Source organism: Myxocyprinus asiaticus, chromosome 34 (genome assembly GCF_019703515.2).
Source record: "Myxocyprinus asiaticus isolate MX2 ecotype Aquarium Trade chromosome 34, UBuf_Myxa_2, whole genome shotgun sequence".
NCBI classification, from domain to species: Eukaryota; Metazoa; Chordata; class Actinopteri; order Cypriniformes; family Catostomidae; genus Myxocyprinus; species Myxocyprinus asiaticus.
The window spans coordinates 22,551,348-22,570,508 of NC_059377.1; the positions used below are offsets into that span (position 1 = coordinate 22,551,348).

General features: G+C 37.6%; 1 protein-coding gene across 1 annotated transcript in view; it reads right to left on the reverse strand.

Annotated features, from left to right (window-relative positions):
* Nucleotides 1-3,058: 3,058 nt before the first annotated feature.
* Nucleotides 3,059-19,161, reverse strand: part of LOC127425326 (stromal membrane-associated protein 2-like) — a 30,973-nt gene continuing 14,870 nt past the window's right edge. The window contains exons 2-10 of the mRNA XM_051671179.1: nt 13,749-13,882; nt 13,452-13,537; nt 13,276-13,354; nt 13,114-13,173; nt 12,581-12,656; nt 12,039-12,160; nt 9,706-9,877; nt 8,908-9,206; nt 3,059-7,993 (exon numbers count right to left, since the gene is read on the reverse strand). Coding sequence (XP_051527139.1) covers nt 7,868-7,993; nt 8,908-9,206; nt 9,706-9,877; nt 12,039-12,160; nt 12,581-12,656; nt 13,114-13,173; nt 13,276-13,354; nt 13,452-13,537; nt 13,749-13,882 — 1,154 coding nt within the window. The 3' untranslated portion in view covers nt 3,059-7,867. The remainder of the gene's footprint in view (nt 7,994-8,907; nt 9,207-9,705; nt 9,878-12,038; nt 12,161-12,580; nt 12,657-13,113; nt 13,174-13,275; nt 13,355-13,451; nt 13,538-13,748; nt 13,883-19,161) is intronic.

The following is a 19,161-nucleotide window of genomic DNA, read 5'->3' on the forward strand; positions in this document are numbered from 1 at the left end:
TGCTTGATCATTGTACCATTCAAAGTATCCGATTGCAAGGGGAAGGGAAACAATGGGCTTTCCCAGAGGATCCCAGAGGCTGACATGCATACAGTAACAGGACCGGTGACACTGACGTGAGATCAGTGCAACCAGGCCTGACAGTACACCCGTGGGACACACGGGAACTCAGAGAGGCTGAATCTGAGCCTGTCAAGGCTGTCCATGTGTTTGAATTGATCCAGTCCATGGAGAATTTTGAATCTGAACTGTCTGTCAGACAATAGCAACATATTTGGTTGCAAGACAATAATTTGCTGTGTGTTATATGTAATATTTAATGTTACTCTGCCTATTGTAATACACTTACAAGTACTGACATGAAACAGGGGTAATACGGTCATTATACATTTAGTGCAGCTAAGTACAAACATTAAACTGCCTCAACAACTGCTGCCAGTTGAAAATATAGATATGAATGACCTGCTGAACTGCTGAACCTGCTGAAGTTATTTTTAGGATGCTGGACCAGCTGGACCAGCAGCAAAACAGCACTAACCAGCATAGACCATATAGACCAGCATGGAAATTCAGAGCTGGCCATTTTAGCTAGGTGGTTTATCTTTTTAAAGGTCTGCTTTAAAAGTGGATTGAGGATTTAATGCAAATCATTAAGATCAACACTTATTGCATAAGGATTGCATGGTAATACGCTGTTTTAGAGAATGTGTTTGCATATTGGATTACTGTAAATGAAAATGGCAATGAGTGGCACAACAGCAATGCAAGTAAAAAGGACAGAAAACAAGGGATTACATGCAGATTTCTGCCCCTTAATGTGATTTTCTTAAACACAGTTGTAACTGTTTTTATGCACTTCAATGAGGACAGTGGAGAGGTTGTGATTAGAGACAATGTATTTTGCCTCAGAAGCTGATTAGCCTGGTTTGACTCACCTGTTCTCATTCACAAAGTCCGTGCAGCAAAGTTTTAATAATCAGAGCAAGGCTTTTATGTTACCTCACACTCTGTTTTTATATTCTAGCCAGGCAAATTTTCGGAAATCCTTGAGCAGCTTTTAATACATATAAAAATAAAATAAAATAAAAAATCAATAAAACGAATCATGAATGACATGTACATTTCCATTTGCCTTTACGAAACCTAATTTATGAGAGGGAATTCAGAGCAATTTGGGGTTTTGGAAATAAATTCATGTTCTCAAACAGGCTACAAAATATATACAATATACTGTATATGAATGTTGTGCCTTTTCGCATTCAAGAATAATTCTGTTGGTCTATACTGCTATCTGGTGGTTGTACATGGACGCATTACACATTGGTACTTTTATTCACCAAAGTGGCATTCAACTGATCACAATGTATAGTCAGGACATTAATAACGTGAAAAATTACTATTACAATTTGAAAAAGATTTTCAGAACTTCTTAAACTACTTCAAAAAGTTCTCATCAAACAATCCTTCACATGCAGCAATGACAGCTTTGCAGATCCTTGGCATTCTAGCTGTCAGTTTGTCCAGATACTTGGGTGACATTTCACCCCACACTTCCTGTAGCACTTGCCATAGATGTGGCTGTCTTGTCGGGCACTTCTCACGCACCTTACAGTCTAGCTGATCCCACAAAAGCTCAATGGGGTTAAGATCCATAACACTCTTTTCCAATTATCTGTTGTCCAATGTCTGTATTTCTTTGCCCACTCTAATCTTTTCTTTATGTTTTCTGTTTCAAAAGTGGCTTTTTCTTTGCAATTCTTCCCATAAGGCCTGCACCCCTGAGTCTTCTCTTTACTGTTGTACATGAAACTGGTGTTGAGCGGGTAGAATTCAATGAAGCTGTCAGCTGAGGACATGTGAGGCATCTATTTCTCAAACTAGTGACTCTGATGTACTTATCCTCTTTAGTTGTACATCTGGCCTTCCACATCTCTTTCTGTCCTTGTTAGAGCCAGTTGTCCTTTGTCTTTGAAGACGGTAGTGTATGCCTTTGTATGAAATCTTCAGTTGTTTTGGCAATTTCAAGCATTGTATAGCCTTCATTCCTCAAAACAATGATTGACTGACGAGTTTCTAGAGAAAGTTTTTCTTGCCATTTTTGACCTAATATTGACCTTAAGACATGCCACTCTATTGCATACTGTGGCAACTCAAAAACAAACACAAAGACAAAGTTAAGCTTCATTTAACAAACCAAATAGCTTTCAACTGTGTTTGATATAATGGTAAGTGGTTTTCTAGGACCAAATTAGCAATTTAGCATGATTACTCAAGGATAAGGTGTTGGAGTAATGGCTGCTGGAAATGGGGCCTGTCTAGATTTGATCAAAAATGACATTTTTCAAATAGTAATGTCCTGACTATACTTTGTGTTCATTAAAGAACCAATTTCCTTCCGAAACAGCAAAACATTATTCTATACATTATTCCAAACTTTTGCCCATCAGTGTGTGTGTATATATATATATATATATAAATATTTGGCTTGGCAGGAGTAAGAATTCTTCTACAGCGTCTGGACAAACTTCTCTGCAAAGTTCACCAACAGGTGGAAGTACAATGCACAAGTGTAAAGGGTGAACTTTGAAGAGAAGTTTGTCCAGAAGCTGTAGAAGAATTCTTACTCCTGTCAAGCCAAATGCACAAATCTTAGCTTAAAGATGACCTTTCATTACATTTAAAAAAATATATATCTTTGGTAAAATAATTAAAATGATAATTTTCTTTGTATGTGTGCTATCCTGTGTTAGCCAGACTTTTCGGACTGTGGGCGGTCCGTGGGTGTGCCGTCTGAGGCTGAGACTATCTGTGTTAACTCAGTCAGAGGACCACGGCTCAAAATTTTGTTTTTCATCATTTTTTTTTAACTGATGAAAGATAAACATAAATTATGGTGAAAAACAAAATATTAAATATTTATAGGGTAATTCATAGAAAGGACTAGATTCAAGACCTTTATATTTAATTTAAAAGAAAAACAATACCGAAGCATTAGTCCCACACGAAAAATACAAATGAACCCATATAGAAAAACAAAAAACACAACATTGAATTGCAGTTAAGATGTTTATTTCTCATCTAATTATACATTCATGCCTTTGATCGATATCCTGAAAAGTATTGAAAAGGAAGCAAACAAGATTGAGCAACTTAAATACAAACTTTATAACCCACATACAGTAGTATGTACATTAACTGTGAGTCACAATGATGTAATCCATTTAAAAGAACAGACATTAAAATAAAGTTTCATTCTCTCAAAGTGTGAACAATTCACAAAGAAAGAATGTTCAAGACCTCCACGATGTAATGTGGGCCGATGATGTTTTAGCACCATTTCACCAAAAGGAGCGATGATAACCATTACACAGCTGTCGGGGTCATATTCTTGCAATATCTTCCTTGAGTCTGCATGTTGCCAACCAATCCAGAAAACAATAAAGCCCTTTGCAATTTTAGAAAAGGAAGAATTTTGATGCCTACTGAGAAATAACAATTGGGGGTTTCACATTTATGACTAGCATAAAACAAAAGCATTTATTGTACGTGTGGTATAAGATATGCATTGTAAAGCATTTGCATTTTTGTATAAGATTTCTATACAGATGCAGTATATAGAATTACAGAATCATTGATTCTCTTTTAATCACTTGTCAACAGGCTGCCATTTCATAACCAAAGACATTAGTCTACCCAGTATTGCTTTTCATAATTAGAGCACTACAACAAAAGAAAACCATCAACGTTCTTCTTTAAATAATCTGATAACACAAGTTTACTGCTTCACACTCAGGCCGGACACGGATACATTTCAGTGCAAGGCTAAAGGAATAGTTCACCCACTCAAAAATGACAATTCTGCCCTTACTTACTCACCCTCATGGTTTTTTTTTCTTCTTCTTCTGCGGAACACAAAATTGCAGAAAAAGAAAGTCATACGGGTTTGGAACAACATGATGGTGAGTAAATAAGGGCAGAATTTTCATTTTTGGGCAGGTGAACTTTCCTTTAATAGCAGATGTGGTGAATCAGATCAGCAGTAACACTTTTCAGCCCACTGATATATTATGAAGTCACTTTGAACATTGCTGTTTTTGAATGGCTAGCATGCACGTGATGTTGTCGCATATGCAATTTAATGATGTCTGTAATAAACATATCAGCTAATCACTTCTGATAAACTTTCTCAATGAACAACAATTCATGCAGACAAACTTTGATTAGTAAAGTGCCATAATAACAATAGTTTTAAATGAAAGAAACCCAAGGACTTGTAATTTACATAGAGGGTATTACATATCATAACAAATATTCTATGTACAGGTTCAAATATGCCAAATTAGCAGAAAATATAAGAACACAGTCCCATTTAATCCGAATCAAGCAAACACAAATACGAAACCTAAAAAAAATGCAATGCGGATTCAACTTAAAAGAAACATTTTGCACTATAAAAAAAGTCCAGCCGAACAACAATTACATTCAGCAACTTTGCACATACATGATTACAAATGATTTGCTAAAAACATCCATCTCACACAGCTTTCTTATAACATAACTGAGGATCACTTATTGGCCAGTAGAGGGCAGTGATGTGCAGAATGACAAAGACAATTCAAACCATTTATTGTAATTTCATAGACCATCTATTCACTCAGGTATAAAAAGCATCAACAAACGACATAATTTTAGCAAACAATTATGCAACCAAATATTGTTAAACTCCTTTACAAACCACCGCATCATAGTTCATACTGATCTGAAAATCAGTTTTAATGGGCAGAACATTTTGTGAGTCCCTATGGCTATGCAAGGTGAAAACATCTCCCAAAAACAAAGAGAAATATATACAACAGCACATTTTAAAATGACTATAACTCCTTGCAATCTTATTAAAGGGGTCCTGGTTTCTCCTTTTTATATGCTCTAGTTTAAAAGATAATCAGAACTGAGAAGTCAGAACTGCAGTTCAGTGGGTAGTGTAGTTGCATGACATATAGTGCCTATAAAAAAAAATCATCATACCCCTTTGGAATTGTCACTATTTACACAGCCTGAAATCAAAACCTTTTTTTTTTTTTTACATCTTTATTTACAAATTGTGCCTTACAACATTTGAGTAACAAAAAAATGAACAGGGTTTGAAAAGTGATCATACCCCAGCTACTTATGCTTTAATGACAGCCATCAGTCTGTTTGGATACATCTCTACTTGCTTCGCGCACCTAGATTGGGGAATATTTGCCCACTGCTCTTTTCAAGTCATTCCACTGGTTTTCTATTGGATTAGGTCAGGGCTCTGACTTCGCCACTCAAGGACTTTTACCTTCCTATCTTTAAGCCACTGCATTGTTTTGTTTTTTTCGGTGGTGTGTTTAGGGTCATTGTGGTGCTGAAAAGTGAACAACTTGCCCATCTTCAGTTGTCGAGCAGAGGGCAACTGATTTTCCTCAAGAATTTAGGCGTACATGGTAGTATCCATTTTCTCTTCAATCCTGACCAATTGCCCAGTCCCTGCTGAAGAGAAACACCCCCACAACATAATGTTGCATCCACCATGCTTCACAGTATGTATGGTACGTTCTGGGTTGTGTGCTGTGTTTGGTTTTCTCCAAATATAGCTTGGAGTTCAGTACAAAAAGTTCAATTTTTGAGTCATCTGACCATAAAACCTTCAGCCTTTCTTGCCACACTGCCATAAAAGCCAGCTTTGTGTAAAGCTTGGGAGATTGTTGAAACATGCACAGACCGATCCAGCCATAAGGGCTTGTAAATTCTTCAAAGTTGCCTTTGGCCTCTTAATAACTTCCCTGCTCAATAATGGCACGGTCATCTAGTTTGGAGAGACAGCCCGATCTAGGCATGTTTTTGGTGGTGCCATGTGCTTTCTACTTTTTAATAATGCTCTGAACGGTACTCAGAGGAATAGTTAAATCCTTTGAAATCTTTTTGTACCCTTCTCCTAACCTGTGCCTTTCCACAGTTTTATCCAGGAGCCCTTAAAAGCACCTTTCGAAGCATGGTGAATTCTTGAATTCATTACCATGCACTACAAGTAATGGAATCCTCATGGAACAGCTGGTTTTTATACTACAGTAATCAAATCTACTACAGTTAATGTCAGGTAGGGGCTAGTTAGTCAGGTATGTGATCTGAAAGGTGATTGGTTGCATCTGAGCAAGTTTATAATGGTTACTCTTAGGGGGTTGGTCACTGATCTAAACCAGGTATTTAACTATTTTATTTTTAATAATTGCTCAGAATTTTTTTTATGTTATTTCACATTGATGTTGAAGGTTATAATGTGTAAATACAACTGGAAAAGGTTAGATTGAATTTATTTACATTTCCAGGGTGTAATGTGACACATTTTAAGGTATGATGACATTCTATAGGCACTGTATACGAATTGTTGGCTCACTCACCCCTACTTTCCAGTATACTTTATGCTGTTCTGTAAATATGAGCAAAAAAAAAAAAAAATGCATTTGGTTACTTTAGAGGATGTTAAACTCAAACAAAGTGTGTACATTAAACTTGTTGACAAAACCCCAAGCTGACTGGTTTAAATGAACTTCACACAGTGGCTGTGGTAAATTCTGCTCATTGGCAGAAGTCAGAATGAAACAATCATTTGGTCTCTGTCCACACTGCATCCTTAGAGTCTCAAAGGTTTATTTTGACAGCGGTGACCCTGCATTCAGTAATGAGGAGAAAAGCAGTGCACAATACAATCAATGGTGCAATGAAACATTTGAGGTCAGGCTCCAATGCACTCAAACAAACACCAAATGGAGGAACCCACTTCATAGACCACAGGATCCATCCAGAACATGTCATTCCAAAGATCTGTGCAGACTACAAAGATTTAATAAATGTTTGGCTGAATGTGAATGTTTAGCTATGAGATGGATGTGAAAACCCTCATCCTCCCAAGCATGTTTTTCCTGAGTTGCGAATTTAAACATCGAGTCAAAGTATCATTCATAGGTTTTCAGGAGCCCCTTAATAGCAGACCTAGCAACACAGTAATGGACATTTTTCTCACAGCAGTATCAAAGGTTGTAAAGACACAGGTTCTTACCTTTACAAACAAAAATGGCATGTCATCACAACTGAAATGGCTTCTGAGTAAAGCTGTATGCACGTTCAAGTGTTCATTTATGATTGCAAGCATGTTTAGAGCAGGGACATATAAGCTTGGTTCAAACCCCAGTGCCTACTTGGGTAGTTACCTCCTAAAACAGCATATGTATCTGTATGATCAAGTGGTTTAGGATAAAAAATAACCATGAACAGGTTAAAGGGAAAGTTAAAATTATTTCATAATTTACTCACCCTTGTTTTGTTCCAAACCCGTATGACTTAGTCACCATTCACTTTCACTGCATCTTTTTTTTCCATACAATGAAAAAGAATGGTGACTGAGGATGTCATTGTGCCGAAGAAACGGAAGAAAGTCATACAGGTTTGGATCCACATGAGGGTGAGTAAATGACCACAATATGTTCATTATAGGGTGAACTTTAACTGAAAATAACAATGAGAGAACTGAAAGAGAGAACCATAATGTTGGAGCTGTGAAGTGCGGAGTTTCAGATGAAAAGAGCATCAGAAATGCGAGTATTGCTGCATATGTAATACACGCCATACCTCGCTAATGCAACTGTGTTCGATTCTCTTTCTGAGTATATGACTGTTTAAAGGCAAGCAGGAGAATGTGGAAAATGGCTCTGAGAATGATGGAGGTAGGGACTTCTGTTGCGATCATCCAATCGACTCCCCAACGTATTCCTTCTGCTGATAGTCAGTTGTAGCACCATCCAAGCCCACCCATTCAGACTGTTAATCTCTCTTTAGGACATCATCACTTCCACACATGTGACCCGAGCATTTGATTTGAACCGGGAGCAGCTGCCCCACCCATGGGCTGCCCGTGTCCCATCATGTTATTGGCACCATAGAAATTCATGCCTGCCATGTGCGGAGTCATCTGTGAGAGGGAAAACACACAAACTGGTGTTACATGTAATTTAAAAGAAATAAAGAAACACTGACATTCATTTATATACACTATTATTTGGGGTGACTAACAATTTATGCATTAGGATTTTTGTATGTGATGTGTCAAGGTAGGGCTTTGTACACCATTCTGATTTGATTTTACGTTCACATTTATTCATTTAGCAGACATTTTTATCCAAAGCGACTTACAAATGAAGACTACAGCAAAAGCAATTCGTCATAAGGAGGCAATAACATGAGAAGTGCTGCAATACAAAGTTTAAAATTGCTCAGAAAAGTACAAGTAGTGGTGAAAGAATGGAGTGATTTGTTTTTTTTTTTTTAAGAAAACAGTGCATTAATAGTATTGGGTCAAGTGCTCACGAAAAAGGTACATCTTTAGATGTTTCTTGACATTAGTTAGAGAATCAGCAGCTCGGGTGGAGTTTGGAAGGTCGATCCACCAGCGAGGAATGGTGGAAGTGAAAGTCAGAGAAAACGATTTGGTGCCTCAAGGCGCCGTTCACCTGCTAATCGCAAGCTTCTGGAGGGCACATAGACTTGAAGCAGTGAGTGTAGATAGGGGGGCGCGGAGCCAGTGGCTGTTCTGCAAGCGAGCATCAATGCCTTGAACTTGATTTTTTATCCCATCTTTGGAACTGACTGTCCACACTGTTATTTTGCAAGTTCTCATATTATGCATATTTTTTTTTTCTGATCAGAATTTTGACAAAACCAATCCAAGCCACATCCATAAGTGGTTTGAAATTTGATTTGATTGTTTGATCAGTCTGATTTCTCAGATCAGACAGAATTCTGATATTTTTCTTCCGTCATCTGGGATGAACAAAGTATAAAATGTTTGTTCTGTCAGCATGTTGATCCTGATTTCAATGCTGTTACCTGGCTGATGTTCCACTGCAGCTGTTGAGCCTGCTGTGCTCCATATGCTTGCTGAGGAACTGTTGCCATGCCTCCCATCATCCCGTTCTGCATTCCCATCACGCCCCCCTGCACCCCTGCCATGTATGGAGGAGCAGTTGCCACTCCTGTTTGCTGCATGACACCTCCCTGTCCAAGTACATTCATTTGCGGAGCAATCATAGGCCCTATCATGGCCTGCTGGGCACTAAGGGCCTGGTATTGGCCGTATCCTGCAGCAGGGACGTAGCGCATCTGTGTTGCACCCATGAACATGCCAGCTATAACAGAAACAGACATGCATATACAATACAAACTGAAAAAGTGAAATTTTGAGTAAGCCATTTCAGATTTTACTGTAGTTCTTGAAGCTGTTAAAGGGATAGTTCACCTAAAAAGGACTTTCTTTCCTCCTTGAACCACAAAATTAGAAGACGGTACTGGTTGGTGTTTTTACTTCTTTTTTTCAAGCAAATAAAGTCATATAGGTTTGGATCAACATAGGGTGAGTAAATGATGACACCATTTTCACTATGCCTATAAAGACGGCCCCAAGAACTACAGTAATAGAGATTACAAAGAGAAGGTAAGCAGCAATACTTGTTGATTGGAGAACTTCAGGCCTTCATCAGGTTAAAAGAAAATACAAAATACAAGCTAAAGCAAAGTTACAACTTTTAAGTCAACCCATGAGATAAGTTAGAATAGACAAGAATGTGTGACATCTACAAATTAAAACTAGGAGACCAGCCAATAGGAAAACAACAGTCTTAATCTCACCGTGAGTGGCCATGATTGTTTGTGGAGTTGCACTGCTGTACAGAGAGAGGATCGAATCCTTGGACATCTTCTTGCTGCTGTCTTCGCTTTTGGTGGGCGGGTCCAGAAACAGGCTGAGGTTCTCGGGCACTGATGCTGCTACTCGCCCAGTGGGCATTGACCCTGAGCTAGGCTACAGCAGGAAAAACACATTTTAACCAATCAAGCAAATGGATAACCTCTATGTGTGATCTATATTCATACATTTTAGATTTCCTATTAGGTTCATATGCAAAGATGAATCCAAAACAGAGCTAAACAATAAGGATGACCTGCTGTCCTGGGGCCAGTGTGAGAGAGTTTCGGAGCAGCTGACAGAACAGTCAAATGCACTATTTGGCCAGTGTTAAGTTGTCAATAAATGTTACATTTGATGATCATGTAAATGTGTTTTTATGCCTTGCAAACGTAAACATCAGGATTCCAATGATGTATTGATTGTTGTTGCAAACTGCACTGATTTGTCGCTAAGGTAACATTATCTAGCTGGCTGACATAGATAAGGTTTTGTTGAAATTGTTTTTTTTTTTGAAAATGTAAAAATGCAAAAGGTTTCTGTGAGGGTTAGGGTTAGGGGGTAGAATCTATAGTTTGTACAGTATAAAAATCATTATGTCTATGGAGGGTCCTCACAAGTATAGCAAAACCAACATATGTGTGTGTGTGTGTGTGTGTGTGTGTGTGAGAGAGAGAAAGAGAGAGATGGAGCGTGTGCGATCACCTGTTGCCACTCCCAATCAGAGATGCTGTCAGCTTTCTGAAGATCAGCTTTCTCAGTGGTAAAATAGCCATCCAAGCGGGGGTATTTCTCCCTATTTCACGGTAGCCGGTGCGCTAGAGTCATTCACTATAGAAACCGCAATCTCCTCCACCATTTTGAACAGTATTTTCTTTCCAATGTGGAAACTCTCGTAAGAGGTAAGCACCTTGAGTTCTGTAATCAATCAGTCTGTTGTGTCTCTCAGCTGTGATGAGCCGTAATGCTGAAGTTGTTCGTTTAAAGCCGTTTAAAGCTATTTCCTAGCTTTAGTAGTGTAGTAGTGATCACGGAGCGCTGTTGTATGTCACGTCACTAACTGGCTCATATTACACACAAAAATGATCTTTTGCCACCACCTGCTGGCTAACATAAGTAATGTAAAAAAAAAGACAAACAGTAGCTCTTAACACATCTGCACTGCTCTTACACTTTAGTTTAGAACGGCACGAACACAAGCGGAGTGATACACACAGTGAAGCGTCCGAGTGCTGATGGTGTCAGACCATCAGTGCTCATGGAACATCTCTCGTCCAATCAGATTCGAGGACCGGAACTAACTGTTGTATATTACAATATAAACTCTTCTAACACATTGTCATTATTCATCAACAGTGAATCATCAGCGATCGCTTGTCATAAATGTCCAGTACTCACTGATTGCGGACCGCTCTGCAACCACTGGAACCAGTATCACGAGCTCCCTGTGTGCTTGGAACAGTGCTGCATCTTTTAAGGACACAGCGCACGCATTTATTGAATTAAATCATATCCTTCTGAAGTTAAATAATCACATTAGGACATGTTGAAATTCATGTCTTTCCGTACCCAAATTTAAGACCTCTTTAAATGAAAATTAAGACTTTTGTTATATTGTTTAAGATATTTAAGAATTTTTATGACCTTAAATTTGAGAAAACTGAATTTAAGACATTTTAAGACTCTTTAAGGACCAGCGGGAACCCTGCTAGTAAAGTTATAGCCAATTTTACAATTTCCTTGCCATGATGATGTAACGTTAACAAACCCTGTAAAATTGACAATTTAAAAACTTTACAGCTCAAATAATACATCAGTTTTAACAGAAGAATTAATGTAAGTGCTTTTATAAAATTATTAGCTTCACCTTTCTGCCTTTAAATCCTCCAAATATGAACCCCATTCACTTCCATTTTAAGTGCCTCACTGGAACTTCAATTTTTGTTTTTTAAAGAAAAGGAGGAACGATTCAAAATGTATTTTTGTGGTAATAAATATTATGCCACAAATGCTGTCGATTGAGCTTGGAATATTCCTTTAATGAAACACATATATATATTATTCTTAGCACATATACAAAAAATACATGCTAAAAATGTTATTTATAATTTTTATGTGGTATGACCAGTGAAAATGTTGGCAGGGCACAAATCTAAAATACTGGCTGGGCCAGCAGAAAAAAAATCCTTACTGTTGAGCTCTGCAAGGTAGTCAAAAGAGTTTAGGACTATAAAAAGCAGTTAAAATCTGTGGATCAGAGCAGGATGAAAATCTTTACCGTGCTTCTGGCTGAGTTTGAACTGCTGACAGCAGCAGGCAGAGAGCTGAAGAGGTCGAGGGCGGGGCTAAGTTCAGTGCATGGCTTGCCATTGGACACAGGTGCTTGAGGAGCTGAGGCATCTAGGAAAGAGAAATGACAACATCAGTGTGGTATATTGTGTTGGTATTTTATACACTTCACAATAAGGGTCCATTTGTTAACATTAGTTAATGCATTAGGCATCATGAACTAACAATGAACACTTTTACATAATTTTTAATCTTGGTTAACATTAGTTTCAACATATAGTAATACATCTTAAAAAAAATCAAAAGTTGTATATTTTAAAAACATTAGCTAATGCACTATGAACTAACAATGAACAATTGTATTTTTATTAACTGACATTAACAAAGATGAATAAATGCATTGCCCATTGCTACTTCATGATACATAATGCATTAACTAATGCAACAAACAAAACCTTTTCTAAAGTGTTACCTGTATTTTTATGATGCGTTAAGACAAAAAAAAAAAGAAGAAAAAAAAGATCATGTTACCTAGTCCTAATAGGTCATTTACAGACTGTGACTGTTTCTTTGGACTGTTTTTGAATTGTTGCGACTCATCCTTTTTCTGCAAGACAAATATACACATAATCTTACTCAACCGTTACAATGCTGAAAATTGAATTGAAGAGCAGTTCAGTTTGTAAGTGCTGTAGTGTTTTTGAATACAAGGTCTTGCATGAATGTTTGAAAATAATGGCAACACTTTCTGTGCACACAAGGATGTGGTTTACATGCTTGACAAATTATGTTTAATTCATTGGACAACTGTTGTAGTCATTATGAAGTAACTTGAGAGCCATTTAAACTTTAATAAGAACACTGTGTGTAATTCATGTACAAACCAAGTCTTTCAAGTAATGTTGACCACAGACTTCTCTTAAATCATATATCGAAAACCACTGTTCTGAAAATCTATTAGAAATACCCCAGGGGAACCTATAGTGAATTAGCTTACTGGTTATCCTTGGCCTGCAAACTGATGTCAAAACTGAACAACTATTTTAAAAAATGCAAATACCCACCACCTTCATCTTTTCAAAAACAACAGGAGCCTCCTTTGTTACTGTCTCACTCTTCTCTCTCTGAAAATTAAAGGAAAATAATAGAATAACCTCATTATTCTTTTCAGCAACTAATGCTGAGAAATACAACTAGAAATATAATGTTAAATTCTAAATACTCACCTTGTAGGACTGGATATCAATGCACTTGTCCATATATTTCTTCTTATCATATTTGTCTCGTATAAAAATCTCAGCAGCTCTGTATGGCAGTGCTTAAGAAAACCTTATTCATGAGGCAGAGCCGAAGACCGACCTTATACAAACACATAAACACATACACATGCGCTTAAGGATACTGGTCTGTTTCTGGGCGCTGGAAGCACTCTGGTAAAAAGGCCTCATATAGTCGTCGTGCTTTGGCATTCCCCATCTCCTGAACAGACTGAGCATAACACAAACATACAGATAAACATAAACACAAACTGTCAATCACCCCATGCAATTATGCAAAGAGCGTGACGAAATGAAAAATGTGAAATCCTGATCCACAAAAGCTTCACACACACACACACATATATATATATATATATATATATATATATATATATATATATATATATATATATATATATAAAGAGCCCATTAAGTCATACCTGAATCTGGTCTTGAGTCCATTGGTCCAAGTTTACAGATTTAACTCGTGATATGTGCACGCCAAGATTCCTGTGGATTCCCGCACAGCGTATACAAATGAAGATTCCAAGATTCCAGGATGCCCATCTGGGACCTGATAAAAAAAGAAAAAGAGCATTAGTTTTAAAGTATGTAATTTCTGTGATGTGAAAATACTTTCTCCTATCCCAGCTTAATATGCAGAGAGACCTATGACATTCATAGGCTAATTTCTCGGAAAAGTGTAAACACTGTGGCTCTGTGTTCTATCAAAACATTGCTCTGTTTGTTTTTGGATCCCAACCAGTCCAAAACAGCAACAATGGCTCAGCCTATGGAGTGAGTTTAGGGCGGGACTATCTGTTTGGCGACCAATGAAAGGGGGCAAATTATTGTTTTTACAATAACTTTTGGTTGCGCAGAAATTACACACTTCACCTTTTATAAAGGAGATTTTTAATTAAGACTATGGTCATAATGGTTTTCAAACAACAATACATGATTATTCAAAGAAATGTTGTCAAGCTGAAGCGATTTATTGATTCTGAGAAGGAGAGAATGGAGAACAACCTACAGACACAAAGGGGATGAGATTATATTTACATCCTCCTGCTTGATATAAGAAAAGAAAATAAGCAGCTTTTCACCCCACAATGACTAATCCAGTTTGGGCCGACATGTGGACACGCTGGCACAGTTCTGATAACACACACCCACAAGTCCCGGCAGCACCTGTAGCTCCCACTGTTCCTGAATCACACATGTATGAATGCACACAGGCGGATCAAGCCCACACGTCCTTTGACAAAGCAGTCCCTGGATTAGAATGATGCCTGAAGCCACATATGTAGTGATCAACATGTTTTTTCTTCATCTTCTTCTTTTACCTCTTAGACAAATTATGTAACAATAGTTCGCTGATACGTGAACAAGCTTTAAAGACAATACCAAAGAGTGTTTCGGAAAAGACAAGAGTATTGAACCTTTCTGTTGGTGTTATGCAATACTGGTTTTGGCCACTAGGTGGCAGCACCACCTTAAGTTATTGTTCTGGTTTGGTCTCGTGACATTAAGTCACAAAGGATTGTTGTGGCAACATTTCTGCACGCAAAGCACACTGCGACAGCATTACATGCTATGGTTATATTCATCATTTAATGTAAAAAAAAAAAAAAAAAAAAGCTTGCCTCTAACCTAGTGTCAACGGACTGCCCCTTTACTAACCGTCTGATGCAAATTGAGCTATTTATATATATATATATATATATATATATATATATATATATATATATATATATATATATATATGAGTTTTGCACTTTCATTTTTTTAAATTATATTCAGGGTTTTGTTTGAGGCACTCAGTAGCAAGCAAACCAGATATTCATGAGCAGAACTGTAGATTCAGCTTAATTTTCTTATTTAAATCTGAAATAAACATTACTTATTACTTTTGGATCTGACCAAAAAGTTTACACACATGTCCTCAAATATCTTTGGTGTTTTCTGTACAGCCGGTTACACTGCAGAAAAGACTAGAATTGCTGGTCACCGGATTATGTTGTGTTTTGGCTGCTGGTCCCCCAGCAAAGGATGCTGGTGTCCCCACCAGGCTTTTAAACTAGCTTAACCAGCTTCATCAGAAAGACCATACTGGTCAACCAGCTTTACCAGCTAGGTTTAGCTGGTGAAAAGCATGGCTACTGTATGCTGGCCCACCTGCAAGACCAGCACCAAACCAGAATAAACTAGCCTAGACCAGCATAGGAACTGCATGCTGGTTAAACTGGTCTTTGTAGCAGGGTATGAAGACTACCATGCCATATTTCTGATCTTTTTCAAATTTACCCACCTTTAAACGGTTCGTAAAAAAACAAAATAAACTATTGTTGGGAGCTTTACATGTCAGACAGTTTCTTCCTCTCTAAGTGGCAATGTCTGATGTCAAATGTCTGGCTACGCGAGACAGCCTCCAACATTGCTTGTTATAAAAATTGCTTTGCACTAAAAAGCTCAGAAAAACAAAATCCAATAATGATATCTGATATTTATACTGCTATAAATGTGACGATTTGGCCCTTAATGGAGCTCCAGGTCTTTAGTTTATGCCTGCACTATGCTCACATTCACACTCACATCTCAGATTTGGCATTGGCTCTAATGCAAAATGGCTCTATGCCAGAAGAAAGGGATATTCCCAATGGGATGCACACTGGTTCACTGCAGCCGTACAAAATACAATTTGCATTGAGCTATTCCGTGCTCTGGGCCTATTTAGATTACCTATTTGTCTTCCACCTACCAATATCCTTCTCTCTCTCTCTCTCTCTCTCTCTCTCTCTCTCTCTCTCTCTATCTATCTCACTCTCTCTCTGACCCTGTCTGTAATCAGCTTGTGTGGTATTACTGGAGGACATCAGCTAAGGCATGGAGAGAGAGTGTGTTTGAGTGTGGGATGGAGTGACAATGCCAGGGAGAGGACAGACAGCCATGTAGAGTAAAGACACAGTAGAGGCTCAAATGATCTGACAGTTCCTCTAATTTATCATATTATTAATCACGGTCTCTCTGAGACACACAAAGTGTTCTGTCTAATGTAAGCAGATCTACAGTGACTTCAATCTCAACAAAAAAGAAGAGGGAGAAATGCCATTCCTCTGCATGCCAGTCAATCAATGTCCACAATTACTGTACCATCTGTGCTTATAGTGCTGCCTTAGGTCCATACAATTTAGCAAGACTTCTATTTTTTTGTTTGTTTGTTGTTGTTTTTTTTACAGTAAACTTCTTCATCATTCTTCCAGAGGAAGAGCAAGAACAACTAGAAATGTAGAGGCATTTTATGAAAACAGATGGAAAAAGGTCTTTGAGGATTTTTATGATAAATGTGTTATTTCAATTATAGAGTTGTGTGTCTATAGCTGAAAATGTTATGAATTCAACAGAGAACACATCTATAGTTTTGATGTTAGTATTTAGTTTTAATAAATGCATTATCAGGAAAGAATATGTTGCTTCATTATGCAGTGAAATTGAACTGTTTTGCAAAACAGAGTGTCTTTTGAGAGCACTGATTATAGTTTAGAGAAATGTATAAAATCGACTGAGAAAAACTGTAACTGCAGAAGTTCATATAGATGCATTGTCCTTTGTTAGTTGGCTGATGAAGGCTTTTGTTGGCAGTTTATTGATAGTCTGTGTATTCCATTTTAAGAGTGTAGTCCATCATTAGACCAAGGTGATGCAGGCCAAGATCAGTGAGGTGCTTCGCAGTTCAACCGGACGGTAATTTCCGTGAGGTCTATCCTAAGTCCAAGGTTTAGGCAATGGCATGTGAAGTATCCCATGTCTTATGGTTGGAGCTGGCATCAGTTCATCCTCTGAGGTCCATCGTAATAGACTGAAGTGATGTTTGGTTGTCACCGGCTGCATTTTGTCTTCCACCCTGCTGAATTCTTTCTATCTGCTCACCATCATTACATCATCTCCATTTGGTCTTTCCTCAACTCTATCAAGGCTCACTCCTGAAAAAAGTTGAGAAAATCTTCCCCTTTTATCATAACTTCTTCCTCCATTTTCCTCTTCCTTTACCCATTCTACCTCTTCTCAGCTTGCACCTTTTCTTCATCTTGTTCTTCCTCTTCTTCTTCTTCACTGTTTGTTTGCTCTGAATTTTCATATTTGACCCCTTTTATAGATAGCAAAGTCGTGATAGTTGTGTGAAAATTTTTGTAAATTGCATTCTCTTTGCTGTGTGCATTACTAACTCAGCAGATATCAATATAAAAGGATTTTACAACCTGACATGTGCATTTGAGAATATGACTAATTTAGTTGTCTCCGTTAACTGTGTTGAAAGCATTAATCTTGGCTCAGAGAAATTTGTGTGTAGTGTTTCAAGAAAATGATTAAAATCAAGAAAATGGTACAATTTGTTTAGGACAATTACAAAGTGTTCAGATGGCTGTGTTATTTTTTGAGAGCAGTGACCTAAGTTTGGAGAAATGTGTAAAATTGATAGCGAAAAACTGTAAACTAAATCATGCAGCTTCTTCAATTGCTCAGGCTAATGGTTTTCACCTGGCCATGGTAAAACAGGTGAAAAAAATCCCATACTCTTACATTGGAGGAACCAAAGCATTATCTAGGGACCAGAAAGAAATAGAGACCCAGCAACCCTAGCAACCACCTACCAACATACTAACAACCACTCAGAATACCTAAGCAACCACACAATAATGCCTTGGCAAACACTCAAAACACCCTAGCAATGTGGCAGGGGGTTTTCCTATGGCCAGCGCCAATCACATTTCTTCAGAAAATAAAAATTGCAACCTAGTCTCATAGAATGAATGGTATTATAACTACAAACTGAATTTTACATCCCGCTTTCTACATTTTGCTGCAGTTTCCTGGTGCTACAACAACAGTACAACAGTTGGTTATTACTTTATAAACACTTATTTTTCACTCTATTACTCACACACTGCTTTGTTATTATTTCAAAACAATTTTACTCTAACATAGCATATGAAAAACGATACATTTTAACACTTATATTACAGAAACACCTACATCTACACCAAACGCTTGTCTGGGACAAGTGGATTTTTGAAAGGGCAAGTGAAAGAGAATTTTACCTGCCCAATCGGACAAGCAGACTGATTGAAGCATCAATAATGAAAAAATAACCAGCTATATTTGTGATAGCCTAGGCCTGTGTCACATATTAGAAAGTTCATATTCTTATTCTGCTGTTGAAATAATTTTATAATTCGCAAGCGATCTAGTAACAGCTGTGCACTGTTTGATTGACAGGCGGCTTATGTGTGTGTGCTGAAAATGCTCGCTCTAATGAGCACCTGAACGGTCTGCAACCATGAAATACATTTCAAAATTCCGCCAAAATGCCCGTCTTGGTGAGGTATTCACGTAAACACAGAGAGTGATGTCTAAAGTGAACGTAAACAGCGGAGAAAAAAGGGGATATGTATTAAAATGTCGGACTTGTAAGTATAAATGTAAGCTAATAGGCCTGCTGCCATCTAGTGTAGTGTGGCATTATAACAATCAAACAGCCATAACAACCAGAACAAGAAAATGAGAAAACACTCACTGCTCTTGACTGGGTAACTTTTAAAAAGTACTAATGTATTGTAATCATACAGGGAAGACCAGTAGTTTAAGTAGTTTTATGTTGCATTTCATTCTGAATGTTTACTTGAACACTTGATAGCCTACTGCTGTTAAAAACTTTTAAAGCAGTTTAAAAAGCACTGAATTTTCTTAATTTGTATTTTATGTTCTATTATTTTTAATCTATTTCTATTCATTGCTGTTTTTTGTTGTTATTTTATTACTGACTGTTTACTAGTCTTGAATAATTACTTGAAA